Source organism: Muscardinus avellanarius (assembly GCF_963383645.1).
Source record: "Muscardinus avellanarius genome assembly, chromosome: 6".
Classification (NCBI taxonomy): Eukaryota; Metazoa; Chordata; class Mammalia; order Rodentia; family Gliridae; genus Muscardinus; species Muscardinus avellanarius.
Window position 1 is genome coordinate 24,467,925 of NC_137791.1, and position 15,113 is coordinate 24,483,037.

Below are 15,113 nucleotides of genomic sequence, written 5' to 3' on the forward strand. Positions count from 1 at the left end.
ACTCAAGCGCTGGGATTACAAGCGTACGCCACCACGCCCTGCTAAGATGAATCTTCTTAACAGCAAGTCTCCTGGGCCTAAAGAACAGCTCAGCAGTAGAATATGTACATGTGAAGCCCTGGATCCCATCCCCAGTAATGCCAAGAAAAAAAAAAAAAAGTAAATCTCTTAAAACTTTAACTTTATATATATGTTCCTTTTGGGGAGAAAATCCAAAGCTTTATTTGTATTCTTAAAGAGAACTACTAAGCAAAAGAAAATTTAAAAGACTTCATCCTTCTACTTGCTACTCTCAAGTTTTATAGGCGAGATGGAGACTATTCCTAATTCTATTCCAAAAACGTCTCAAGTTGCAATGCATTTTTAAACTCATTTCAAAGTAAGCAAAGCAAAGCAAAAGCAAAACAAAAGAAAATAGTCTACCTTGAACAGTCTCAAAGCTAAAAAGAAAAACAAACAAACAAAAACCCACACAGGCAGGACTCAGTGGCTAACGTTATGTAACGATCCTTTGGGCCCACACAACTTGACGAGGATTCAGAATTGCCCTTGAGAGCTTTGAACATCTGCAGTCCTCGTAAGAACCAGACTGCCAAGTCATTAAAAAGCGTCAGCTTTTTCGTTTGCCTGATTAAACACGAAATATCATCTCCCCTCGGTCCCATGAAAACCACCAGGAGCACTTCAGAGGTTCCCACGTAGTGAAACCATTCTCTGGGCAGTTAATTAGGAACCGTGCCTTTCCCAGACTCAAAGAAGTTTTCAAACTGCTCAGCGGAGTGTGTGTGTCTGTTACACACATTATGGAAAGAAAAAAAACATGAGCTTGTGGCAAAAGTTCTTACAGAAAATAAAAATTAAAAGAATTATAACCAGAGGCATTATGTGGAATAGTCAATTTGTAAGAAGTCTCAATTCTTTAAATAGGATAGAGTGGAGCGGGGTGAGAAGTAAAGCAGGTTTTCAGTGAAAGTCATTTTAAAGACTCCTGTGCTCATCTTAAAGCAAAAGTCACCGTGCTTCAACTGACAACAGCGGTTGGTGACTCTAAGGATAAGAGAATTTGGAGAGGACAACGAGTGTTTCCAAAAATATATATTTTTTATCTTTGATGCTAAGGATAGCTGTAGAATGATTCAAATGCCAAAGAAAACATCCAACTGGAAAAGTTACACAAAGAACTTTATCTTGAATGTTTCACATGTCCTAAAGATTTTCATTTTCCACTTCCTTCTTGACATTTGAGCTCTAGCCTGTCACACAGAACAGCACTTCATTACCACATTAATGGAAAAAATAAAAATTAGTGGAGAATGGTTATTCTCTAAATAAAATTTTGTCTTGCCTTTGTCATATTTTTCTTTCTCAAATGTTTTCAAATCCCCTTTGATGCTCAAACCTTAAAATACAGTTTCAGATGGATTATTGTACTTCTTTTCCAAAGCATTGGAGTCTTTTTTCCTTCCTTCCTTCTTTCCTTTCCTTTCTTCCTTCCCTCCCTCCTTTCTTCCTCCTTTTCTTTCTTTTTTTCTCTTGTGATGCTGGACATCAAATCCAGGCCTTCAGTACTATACCACTGAGGTATACCTGCAGCCCAGCATTGGAGATGTTTTATGCTCCAAGTAGGACAATTCTCAGGCTGGAGGTGGGGGGTGGTTTTCCTTGGTTCTTTGTCCTACAGAAGGAAAGATTTCAGGTGAAAGACGAGGAATAGGATTGGAATAGAGGGTTTATTTACTGAAGGAGTGGGCAGTTGTGAGGAGGCCCTGTTAGGAGGGACATGGACCAGCGAGTGTTGTGTTATGGAGCAGTCTGTTTTGGAAAGTGGGAACGGCAGTGGCGGCTTCCATGTGGTGGGTTCTAGAGTTGGACTGAAAACCTCCTCTTCATTTATGTGGGGTGATTCCCACTACTTTGCACCATTAAGTTAGTGCATCTGCACTGCTGGGAAACTGCTGTTGGAAGCTTTCCCATTGATACCCATGCTAAACTCGCAGGTTTAGTGGTCTGAGACTACTCCAAAGATGGAAAGCCCATTAGGCTGATTACACCTGGATCCTTTTAGATTTAAGAATATCTGGCCATGAAGAAGCAGTTTATGAGCGGGGTTCTCCATACCCAAGGTGGATGACTTTTCCTTTATCACTTCCAGTGGAGGGAGTCTTGTTCTCACCCTTGTTCATGTCTGCTTAACTACTTAACAAGGCCATTCGTGAGCATTGGTCTAAAATAATTCTGACTGCTCCATGAAAAATGCCTCCTAAAAACCATGAGGAAAATCCTGATTCTTCAGTTTGTGCTTCCTTATTTTATACAATATTCTTACCTTTTTATAGGGAAGTAGTAGAAAGAAATCGGGGATATTGATATACTAATAAAATGTCTTTTATAAAGGCGTATGGCTTTCATATGACCTATTGCTTCATATATACACATTCCTATCAGGTTATAATTCATATCGGCATACAGGAAGAGCTTTTGCCACTGTGGGAGGTGAGTGTTGGAGGTCCAGGGTAGTTGCAGGAATCTTAAATGGGCTCAGTTGAAGTTTTAGTCCCAGTTTAAGTATGTAACAGACCCTTACCCCAACACTTGAGGTCTCCGAGGCCCTGAGGCCCTTCTTTGGACTATTAAAAGGTAGGCTGCCCACATGGGGAAGTGGAAATGATCTGCCAAGTTCTAAAGGGTAAGACTGGACTTGCTTCTGTAAGGTGGGCATTTGGCCCAGTGCCGGCTGCTGTCAAAGGCAATTCTCCTTGGGGAAACTGTGAGGACCCTGATGCAAGTCCCAGGCCCAGGTGGTAGACACTGCTCACTGCAGAAGGAACTGGGCCACCACAGAGCCAGCTCAGCTCCTGGGCCGTCAAAGAATGTCACCCCAGTCATTTAGACTGTGATCAAGTGACTGACATGTTCTCCACTGAATGCAAAAGGGCGTATACATACTCCTTTAAATAAGTGCCTTCACTTGTGGGCTAAAGACCTTGTGGAAATGAATGTCAGGCCAGCCAGTGAATCTCTAGTGTGTAGCAAGGCCATCAACCTCTGCTCTTAATTCCTCTCTCCCTCTATTTTCCCCCACATTTGGAGGGAATCGTGTGTGTGTGTGTGTGTGTGTGTGTGTGAGAGAGAGAGAGAGAGAGAGAGAGAGAGAGAGAGAGAGAGAGAGAGAGAGAGAGAGAGAGAGAGATTGGGGATGAACCCAGGGGCACTACACTAGTGAGCTACCCCCAACCCTTGTTTCATTTCTTATTTCAAGACATGATTTTGCTAAGTTGCCCAGGCTGGTCTTGACTTTGCCATCCTCCCCTCTTAGCTTTTCATGTAACCAGCTCACAGGTATGCCACTTTGCCTGGCTGGGAATGTGTGTGTGTTGCTAGAGATTGAACGCAGGGGTATTCTATCTCTGAGATACACCCCCAGACTAATTTTTTATTCCTTTTATTTTGAAACAGGGTCTCACTAAGTTGCAGAGGGCTTTGCTAAGTACCTGAGGCTGGTCAAGAACCTGGATCCTCCCCTCTCAGCCTCCCAAGTACTGGGATTACAAGTATGTACCATCACGCCTGGTTAGTCTTTTTTTTTTTTTTTTTTTTTTTAATGTTGGAGCAAACGCCACTTTCTGGAACTCCCTGTTCTCTGTATCAGTTTGTCTATGTTCTGAGTCCCACCATTCTGCGTATGATCCAGGCTTTCGAAAACAAAGGTGGGAAAACTCTTCTTCATACATTTTTTTCTAGAAGGTAGTTAATGTGCCTCCAGCCTTAACTCTGAGCTAGTCCCTCTAAGGCCAGGCCTCTACCTACCACACCACACCTCCCCTCCCTCTAGATGCTTTCCTAAGGCGCCTGCCTCCCGCAGCCTGTCCCAGAGTGGTCTCCTTGCCCAGTAAACTCTTATTCAAATCTCAGGTCTCAGCTCCAGATACTCCAGTGAATCTTTCCCTGCCTTTCAAGGAGGCCAAATCTCCATATTATACAATTTTATAAAAGCAGGTATCATTCCTTCAGTTGTATTTACCACAGTTGTAATATTATATCTGTGTCATGATTGAATAGTGTCTGCTTTCTCCACAAGACTGTCAATGCCATGAGCGATTTTTTCCCTTCTCTTTCAACATTAAATTGTCTCTGCCTAGCAAAATGACTATGATAGGCCCTTGCTGAATAATCAGACATTTTCCCCATACTAGTCTCAAAGTCACTAGGTTTGAACCAACTTTGTGAAAACTCCTTGAGCATCTAAATAAATAAGGTGAGATCAACATGGATTTCTTAAGGCTTTAAATGATTTCCCTAACCAGAATAATTGAATCTGGAGGACAAAGATCAGCTTTGGGTGGGTGGGTGGGGGTACCCAAAGTCGAAATCCGGTAGCCTACGTACAAGCAGATTGTTGTAAAATGTTATTTACCTTATAGTAGATCTAAACTGCACATACTAGAGTTTAGGAATGAAGAAGTATAGTTTGTTTATTTACTTAGTTATTTGTACTGGGGATCAAACACCCAAGGTTATTCTACCTCTGAGCTATACTCTCAGCCTTATTATCTTAATTTTGGAACAGGATCTTGCTAAGTTGATGAGACTCTCACTACGTTGCTGGGGCTGTGCTTGAACCTGCAGTTCTTCTGTCTCAGCCTCCCAATAACTGGGAAACAGGCATGGGCTACCATGCACAGCCAGAAGTGTAGTTTTAAAACTTTACTCACTCCCAGGCCCTTATTGCCATTCAGTAAAAGAAAAATAACAGCCAGGCATGCTGGCACACACTTGTAATCCCAGTACTTGGGAGGCAGAGGTTGGAGGATTCCAGGTTCATGGGCAGCCTCAACTACTTAGTGAGGCCCTCTGCAACTTAGTGAGACACTGTTTCAAAATAAAGAATTAAAAAATAGGGCTGGGGGTAGAATAGGGCTGGAAGTAGAATGCCCCTGGGTTCAAACCCCAGTTCTTCCAAAAAGAACAAAACTAAAAACAAAACAAACAAAATACACCTAACTCAGTCTTTCTATTTAACTTTGTCTTTTGATTTAAACCTTAATTTCTTCTTGGTAATTATTCAGACACAGTAGGATTTAAAGTGTTTCTCAGCATTACTTCTTGGCACAGGTGCAGGATTTGTTATAAATAGAAAGGGCAATAAAGAAGTAAACTAATCAATATATAGTGTGGGCCAAATAGCTCTCTGCAAAGCACTCCAAGAGCTGACAGATGTAATTCTGAATCTTTGGGGAATGGTTCCTCATTTGAACACGTGGTAACATGAAAATGGTTCTTATCTTTATGCTGAGATGTTTTGCAATCTAGAAAATAAGGTGTGGTAGCAGCCAACAACACAACAATGACTTCACATTAACAAAGGGGAGTTAGTGGCCTATAAAGAGGAAGTCGGAGGAAAACAACACACAAGCTCCATCTTTACTCAAATACGGAAACAAGACTATCTGTAACTTTTCATTTAGTTCTTTCATTGGGCAAATATTTAATCATACCAACAACCTGCTCTGTATTTAATAGGTACTGGAGGGGAGATGCAAAAGGATTATATAGTAGTTCCACCTTAAAAAAAAAAAATCTCCACAATCATGTTGAAAGTTAACACATAGGAAAAAAAACTAAGCATGGACTAAAGTGGGGACCTTATCTCTTTCATTTTCTCCTTGACACAAAGGCTGAGTTGTCTGATCAAGGAAGCGACCCCTTAGGATATAAGTTGGGATGAACATGTAATTTATAGTACTTTACACCAGCAGGCTTAGTTCTCCACCATTCAGTATTATGCTATAGCTCCTGTATTACTGGGCAAGGAAGTTTCTAGCTTTGTGGTGGTGGTAAGATGTTCCTCAAGTATAATCACAAAAGGAGGAGATTTTAGTTACAGACTTTGCAATTCAAATTTAGAAAATATCGACATCAGTTCAGGCCAGCAACTCCAACTTAGCAATACATACCCAAGTGAAAAAAGTTTTAGAAACTGGGTTCAAACTGAGTGGTAGCATGTGTGTTTAGTAGATGTGAGATGTGGGGTTCAATCCTCAGAACCAAGTAACAGAAAATTTCAGTTCAGACATATCATTTAATATACACATGTATATTTAGTCAATTCCCTATTAGAAACATATAAACAGCTTTCAATATTTTGTTTTTGTGTTTGTTCTTATGCCATTATAGGGCCACAATCTTTTATCTGCAGTTCTGGAATTTAAAAAGCTCTAAATACTTTTTCTGTAACCCATCTATGACAAAAGCTGACTTGACAAGAACTTATTTGACAAAAAAAAAAAAAAAGAAAACTACGAACGTATTAAGCTATTTATAACCTTTGCACATTTGACTTTATGTGAATATGTCTTTACATGTTTTTCTGTAAAATCATTAATTTAGCTTATGAGATGCTGTCACAATATTCTCTGGAGGTATATAAAATCTATAATACAGACATCTACAATTTTTTTTCAAATCTGAGAAAATCCTTTTCTCTGTTTTGTGCAGTGCTGAGGATGGAACCCAGGGCCTTGCACATGCTAGGAAAGCACACTATCACTGAGCTATGCCCCAGCTTGCGTCTGAGAAATTCTAAGTTCTGAATCACCTACTATCAGGATTTTAAATATGGAACTATATACATGGTAATAAATATTCCCAACACTTGTTTTGTTAGGATAAATTTACATCATGTATAGAAATTAAGTTAGGTATTCTGGGTTTGAACTCTAATTCTGTTGTTATATATTAGCTATATCTATACATTTTTATATTTTTCATCAGTGAAATGGGATAACTGCTTGATTCTGACAAATAATGTAACACATGCAAAACATTTAGAACAATGGCAGTTAGTAAGCAGTCAACATACGATAGCTATACTTAAAAGTAACAGGAAAGTGTGCCCATTCATAACAAATTTAACTTTCCAAGAAGGTACCCATTTCCCCATGCACTTGTCTACATTGGTATTATCATTCTTGTCTACTCTGATTAATCATTAGCATTCTTTCTCTCCTGTATTATTGGGGACTGAACCCAAGTCCTTATGGAACTAAGGCTAGGTAAGCACTCTCCCACTGATCTATACTCTCAGCCCTTCCTTTAAAAATTTGCTTTGAGACAAAAGACTAGCTATGTTGCTCCACTGGCCTTGAACTTGTGACTCTCGTGCCTTATCCTACCAAGTAGCTGGGCATAAAGGCATGAGCCACCACACCTAGCCCATTAATATTTTTATATCGGACTTTTTCTTGAGTACTGTACTTTTCAAAAGGCCTTTCCTATTACAAGATTATTAAAATATTTACACTTATCTTTATTTTCCTAGTATTTGCAAGTTTGTTCATTACTTTCCTTCCTTTCAAGAATTTAATTCTTTTCAGACTCATTTTGGTGTATGACTTAAAAAAAATCCTGTATAGTCAGTTCCCCCCAAAACAGTTAATAATCCATTTGTTTAGCTGGGCGTGGTGGCGCATGCTTGTAATTCCAGCATTTGGGAGGCTGAGACCGGAGGATCGCGGTTCGCGGACAGCCTCAGCTGAGGCCCTCTGCAGCTCAGTGAGACTTGGTTTCAAAATAAAGAATAAAAAATAGGGCAGGGGGTGGAGCTCAGAGGTCGAATGCCCCTAGGTTCCATCCCCAGACCCGCAAAAAAAAAAAAAAAAAAAAAAAAAATCCATTTGTTTGCCACTGATCATAAACCCTATTTTTTATCATTCTAAATATTTGGTCTTTTCCTAGATGTATTATTCCTTTGATTGATTTATTATTTGTCTTGCCAGCACCGTGTTGTTTTGTAAGCATATCATAAGCATACTGTACCCATATGTAAGCATACTGGTAGGTCAAATGCTTACTTTTTTCAAAATTTTCATGGATATTGATGCATTTATTCTTCCACATGAAAAACAGAATTATTTTGCAAAGTTTTCAACAAAATGGCATTGGGGCTTCAAACTGACAGATTTCAGTATTGAGTCTTATCATTTATCCAAGAACATTAATATGCTATAGCTGATTAACAAGTTCTAGAATATGCATGCCCTTTCAGTTCTTTACAAATGAAAAATTAAATAAACTAATATGTGGACATACTCGCTCATGCTAGGTAGTTGTTATGGACTGAATGTTTATCCCCCCCCAATTCATATGTTGAAGCATTAAACCTCAGTGTGATATTTGGGGTTCTCATCCTGGCATTAGTGCCTTTACAGGAAGAAACATCAGAGAGCTTGGCCTCTTTCTTCAAGGTCACACAGAGGTCATGTGTGCACATAGTAAGAAAGTAAAGTCTACATTTTAAGGGGCGAGACCTCATCATAAACTGACAATGCTGACACATTGATTTTGGACTTCCAACCTTCAGACTTCATTTATGAGAAAATAAATAGTTGCTTAAATCACCCATTCTTTAGTATTGTGTCCTGGTAATTTGAGCAGACTTAACAGCAGTGACTCCTTAGTGTGCCCTACTCTAGGTCACCTTAGGCCTCTATAAGTTAATTACAGCCCCAAACAGTACAAATGAATTAGCTAATGTGGCAATAAGGGCGTGTGTGTGTGTGTGTGTGTGTGTGTGTGTGTGTGTTTGTGTGTGTGTGACTGGGGATAAAATGGGGGGGGGGCGGACATTCTACCTGCAGGCTATACCCTCAGTCCTATTTTTTATTCTTTATTTTGAAACAAGGTCTCACTAAGTTGCAGAAGGCCTCACTAAGTAGCTGAAGCTGTCTGCAAACCCCAATCCTCCTGTCTCAGCCTCCCAAGTACTAGGATAATTTTTGTGTGCTACCACACCTGGCTAATAAGGGTTAATTTATGATGAGCAGTTATTGCATTGTTTTGTAGAAGGATCAATTCAGAAAAAATTGGTTTCTAAGTCACCTTTATTACTTATACAAAATTAAGTTTTTTTTAACTCTATAGGTAAATTGCATGTTTCCAGAAATGTTGGCTTCCCTATTTTATTACATAGAAGAATGTCAATAAAATTGTCACTAGACCTGTGGGTATATCTCAGTGGTAAAGCAGGTACTTAGCATGTGCAAGACCCTGGGTTCAATTCTCAGAAAAAAGTCACATATATTTAGCAACTACAGTGTAATCTTTAAAAGCACCTTTTGGTCTGGACATTCCTAATAGTTGTGGAACACTTTAGGGTTTGCTAAATGCATTCACATGCAAAATTTTCTTTCATCCTCAGAATAAATACAAATGAAATATCAATTTCATTTTATGAATGAAAGAGCAGATTCATACAAAGATTCAGACAGAGGGGTATCTTTCACAAGGAAGCACTGAGCTAGATTTATTTCATTGAATGAAAACTTTTCTGAGAACTTGTGTCCACTGACTCAATCTAAGACTTTCAGTCTTCTTGTGGTGGGATCCTAGCAAGTGATGTAGCTTCCTGGCTGATTTATGCCATACTGTACTTAGCTCAGGAACCCCTGAGCAGAGAGGAAAACTGGGAACCTTCAGGCACACGTGGTGCTGTGTCTTCTCAGATGCAGACCTCTCTCAAGTGCCTACAGAGCTGAAGCCTCTACAGGACATGAAAGGGCCACTCTTAATCACTGGAGTGTTTGCTTAACAAAGTGCTTCTTCAACTCTTCCTCCCCTCCTTTCCTGCTCCTTCCAATTAATCTGTCTCGCATACAGTGGAAAGGAGGTTTGAGATTTGAGCTCAGATCTAAATGAGAAGTTTGGCGGCAACATGAAACCCACAGGCCTTGATTTCCTCATTGTCCTACTTTATTCTGAACTAAACCTTTCACTAGTTCGGTAGCCATAGGGAGTGAAACAGTGTCCCAAATTCAATACAAGATTTGTTCCTGGTGAGATAGAAAAAGCATAAACAATGTTGAAACAGTAGGAGCTTATAAGGCAAGAACAATGGCAAGAATGCCACATTAAAAATAATTTTAAAAACGGGCAATTATAAAATCAAGTTGTTTTTTAAAAAAAGATGAATGCCATTTAATTCTGAATTTGTGCTGACGGTGTATAGAGAAGATAAATTAGAAGGGAGGTGTATAGCAGTGATTGCTCAAGTCCTAGGAAAAGTTTATTTCTAAAACTTTTGTTCCACAGACTGTTTAAATCTACACATCTTGTAAACTACACAGGACGCAACATTAAAACTTAAAGCTTCTCTTAAAACTTAGATCCACAGGCATTTTTTTCTTATTTTATATGACTTTTGAACTTTATCATTTTTAGATTTATTATATCTCAGAAGTATATGTAGTAAAAAAAAATAGATTATACCATGTCGGAAATAAAAGAGGGGGCATTTAGCACTTTGAGAATATTAGATACTTGAAATAGTCTCAATAGAACCACAGTGGAACCTTAGGGATAGTGGCAGAGGATTAATCAAATCAGAAGGTGTTCGTTTGTTCTAGTAGTTCATTAGTAACACTCTGCTCAGGCCAGATCTTGCTATCGTTGCCAGCAGCATGGACCCATTATGTTCTCTGAAATACTTTGCCTTCAATTCTCTAAACTCAAGGAAAAAAATAGCACAATTTTATACATAGAGTCTAGATAAGAAACATTGTAATATGTAGGTGGGGGCTGTAAGACAGTTGGTGATGGGGAACTACTGCATTTTAGTTTTGGTTCTGAAGTTTTAACCAAATCATTTAATATTTCTAAGTTTTAATTTCTTTATTTGTAAATGTGGAGATAATTCTTATGTCACAGAATATCTTGAATAATCAAATTAAATAGCAAAAAGGCAGCAAGTGGAGAAAGGAAGAAAAAATTATTAAAGGCTCATCATAAACAAGCCATCATAGTTACAAGTGGGACTCTTAAGAGCTCCTTTAAGCCCCTGACTCTACCAAATTAACATTTTAAGTCAAGTCATTAATAAAAGTATTTTAAATGATCCATAGAATTAAATTATTTAGATTATTAGATTAATTTAAATAATCTATAAGAACCTAAGAGAAACTTCCTCACTATTAATACATTTTTAAGGCTTACGATTAGTAAATCTCAAAAACCACAATAAATCAACATTGAAAAATATAAGAGCTTTCTATAAATATTGCTTCCAAATGTGTCATTTGTTGGTGGTTTAGTAATTCATAATCAAAATAATCTATATGTTTTATATTTTTACAAAATGTTTTCCAAAGGGGACACTAAATTAGTTGCAATATTAGATAAGCATACTATTTACAATTTAAAAATGAAAAAGTATGACACATTGTTATAATTTCTACTGTTAAAAGACTGTTTTGCAGAGAGATTAAGTAATTTCATACCATAAAGTATTTAGTAGATAAAACTTCTCTGAATATAATTTTAATCAGAAATGTTATCCATTAAATTTGAAAACAAAAAAAACTGAATACATCAAAATATGCTGAAAGGACATTTCATTTTTTTCCTGAAAATAAAATTCAGTAGAATCAAGAAAATAAGAAGTATAGGTTGAAAGTTTGAGCTATTAAATTAGAAAAATACCTAAGCACCACATATTTTCTTTCATAGCAACTGTATATGTAACTTCATATTTACTTTTAAGAATGATCTCATTAAAACATAAGAGTTTAAAGAGTATTTCACAGTAAGCGTTATTTATTTTTCTATTAAACACACATATACATATATTTAGGACAGACCCATATCTTCTGGTTATATATGACAAAAACCCCTGATTCAGACATTTCATTTGCCCTCATATAAATATGACTTAAAAGAATAAGATATATTTTTAATCATATTAGTGTATAGTTAAGTCAGAATTTATTTTCAGTAGCTTTTCATAATTTCTATTTAAGAAGGCTAGCTAGATATAAGAAAAATAATTTAAAACTACTACTTGCTATTTATAGGTCTAGTTACAATACATATGACATATGTCTTTATAAAAATAAATATCTAAGCTGTTGATATTTTGTTTCTTGGACTAGGTAGATGAATTAAAATGTTCTAGAACATGATCTGAATGTAAACACACACACATACACACACACACACAATACACACACACACACACACACACACACAGAAATAGCAATTACCAATTAAATGTATATGAATCAGATAACTGAAGATTTATTTTTATGTTTGACATATATATTGTATATGTCAAGTAAAGCCTCTGAAATACATTTTCTACCCTCCCCAAACCTTGCTAAGTCGAATTCTGTATTTTTATTTACTTAATTATTACTTACTAGGGAGCTTTGCTATTCAGACCAGAGGCTTTTGAAATTGAACCAAAGATTACTAGTCTTTCTTTTTTTATCTTTTAAGTGGTATTTCTCCTTTACATACCTAATAATACACATCAGAAAAAAGCTATTACTCTTCAGATGTTATACAATAAATAATTATTTAGTTGATAAGGAGTTAATAAAATTTTCAAGGTCTGCTAAGGAATTATGAAGTCCATCATTCACATCTTGACTTCTAAGAAAATTTTTAAGAGTATCTAAAGCAATTAGTGCTTCATTTTTGGAAGGTAAAGGGAGTTCAGTTTCTAGAGATGCACCATCATCCTCTTCATCAGAAGTATAAAATCCGGTTTCATCCGATCTGCCTTCTTTGGTGCACTCTGAACGGTCATTTGGTGCCATTTCACAGGTCTCCAGATCATCATCCAGGGCAGCATACTCTTCTATAGACAAGCCTTCAGGGACCTCCACTCCCGCCCCCAGAGCTTGGGCAGCCAGGTCCACACCCCTGCCTCTCTCTGCATTTTCAGTACTATTTTCTCCCTTTTGAGATCTGAATCCTGCTTCTTCATAGCTTTTAAGGATAGTATCTGGTGTAACAGCTCTCCAACAGAGATGCAATGTATCAACCGCATCTAGCAGTGAAAATGTAAATTCTTTGCTACTTTCAACAGAGCTTAAAAACTTTTTGATAAGACAATGTCGGTACTTGATTTTAAGGCTTTTAATAACTCCTTGTTTCATAGCTATAAATTTGGAAGATAAACATGATGGAAAGAATGCTAATTCAATGGACTTTAGGTTCTTTACCTCTGGATGTGCAGGAAAAGAATCAACAAAAATCACTACTCTTCGTTGTTGGGCTTGGAATTTTTCATCAAGCTTCTGCATCCATTGTTCAAATATATCTGAGGTCATCCATGCCATTCTGTTAGCTTCATAATACACAGGCAATGATTTTATACCCTTGAAACAATGTGGACTTTTGTTTTTTCCAATGATAAGCAAAGGGAGCTTCTCTGAGCCATCCATGTTTGCACCAACCACCAGAGTTATCCTATCCTTGCATAACTTCCCAATGGAGCATGTTTCTCCTTTAAATGCAAATGTATTTGTAGGCAACATTCGATAGAGCAACCCAGTCTCTTTTATATTAAAAACATTTTGAGGCTGATAATCATTTAGATAATAAGGAAGTACATTTTGGTACCAGACGGTTGAAGGGTCTACTGATATACCTGTAGTTTCCACAGGTTGAGCTCTGAATACTAAACCATACCTGGATTTAAAACGATCCAGCCAACCGTTACTGCATTTAAAACCATTATGTCCTAGTTTCTGGGCAAAATCATTAGCTTTTAGACGTAACATTGGGCCATTAACTGGTACATTTAAACACTGAGCAATTCGATACCACCTCATTAATGCTTCTTCCAGATCCGTATAAAAAGCTGTTCTCAGTCTTTTTCTCTTTGGATCAAATCTCAGAGATTCAAAGGCTTCTAGAACTTTGTCTTTATTCTTCATAATAGAAGACAATGAGTTTTTCTTTATTCCATATTCAGCTGCGATTTCTGCTTTTTTCTTGCCACTTTCCACTGCATTTATGATGTCGATCTTTTCCTCAATGGATAGACTTTTCTTTTTCTTCACCGTTACGGGAAGAGTTGGGGCATCCACAGAAGCTTCTGCCATCTCAACCAGTATGTATGCAGAAAGTTCTCCTCTTGATTCCAGCTGTTTCTTTAATAAAATGTCTTTTAATATGATACAAATTGCTTCTTTCTATTCCACTTCATATAATTAAAAGTTGGTAAATGTCTAGTAGTCTTATTCCTCAAGAAACATATGACTAAATGTACTTTTTAAAAGGATCTGAAGAAGAAAAATATTATATCCAATGAGAATGTATTAGAAGAGAAACTCCCTTACACGGACCTTGTGTAGCAAGGTTATAGCTTATTCAGAGTTCCAGAAGTCAAGCTAAAATAGAAATCTCATTATGTCAAACCTGTCCAGTCCTGCTGATATATTTTTGGAACTTGAATCCTTTAAGATGATCCATTTTATCCATGTGTGCATTCAACCTCCTATTAATTCTCTGCAGAAGGCCTCAGAGATAAGAAGAAAAATGTTAAAAAATTTTTATGTAAAATGTTACTCGTTAATTTCCAACACTCTTCAAGGGTAAAGATGAAAATGACAGAATCCTTCTAGAACTTCACAGTTATCTTCTGTCTCTTGAAAATAAGAGATAAAAGTAGCAATTTTAGTAATGTCAATTGAATATCAAAAATAATATATCAATTATTATGCTGCTAAAAGCAATGAAAAGAATTGGAAAATGTTTCCGAAAATACAATAACCAAAGCATCCAGGAGAAATGCTTACCTCCTGAGGGGCCTCTCCCCTAAAGCTCTCCAGCTCTTCTCTGTGCATTTGAATTCTCACTTGCCTCTGAATGCCTTGTAATATATACTTCTCAAAGAAATCAGATAAATTTAATCTGTTATGAAAATGTGGACTTACCAAAATTAAAGAACTAAAAATGATGCTGGATAGATCCTTGGTGGCTATTTTTTACATGAGGTCAGACTGCACCCTCTGACTTCTCTAAAAGAAAAAAAAAAACAGAGTCAGACAGTAGTCACAAGGCTCAACTTTTAATAGCACGTAAGAGGCAGTGTCTCCTTTATAGGACTCTAGTAGGAAATGCTTAACTAAAAAAAAATCAGGTAATTGATAATCTCATTTAAAAAATCTAAACTTTATATAAAAGCTTAAAATCCTAGTAACTTAAAAATCTATTTGTAGGCTGGGCATGATGGTGCACGCTTGTAATTCTAGCATTCAGGATACTGAGACAGGAGGATCCGGGTTTGCTGCCAGTCTCAGCTACTTAGTGAGGCCCTTTGCAACTCAGTG

At 37.2% G+C, this 15,113-nt stretch overlaps 1 protein-coding gene across 1 annotated transcript; it reads right to left on the minus strand.

The window, feature by feature from the left end:
* Positions 1 to 12,344: 12,344 nt before the first annotated feature.
* TIGD4 (tigger transposable element derived 4) lies at positions 12,345 to 13,883 on the minus strand (the record flags this gene model as incomplete). Its single annotated transcript, XM_080697155.1, has 1 exon — positions 12,345 to 13,883. One exon carries the CDS (start codon positions 13,881 to 13,883, stop codon positions 12,345 to 12,347), a length of 1,539 nt encoding a protein of 512 aa, XP_080553281.1.
* Between the last annotated feature and the right edge of the window lie 1,230 nt (positions 13,884 to 15,113).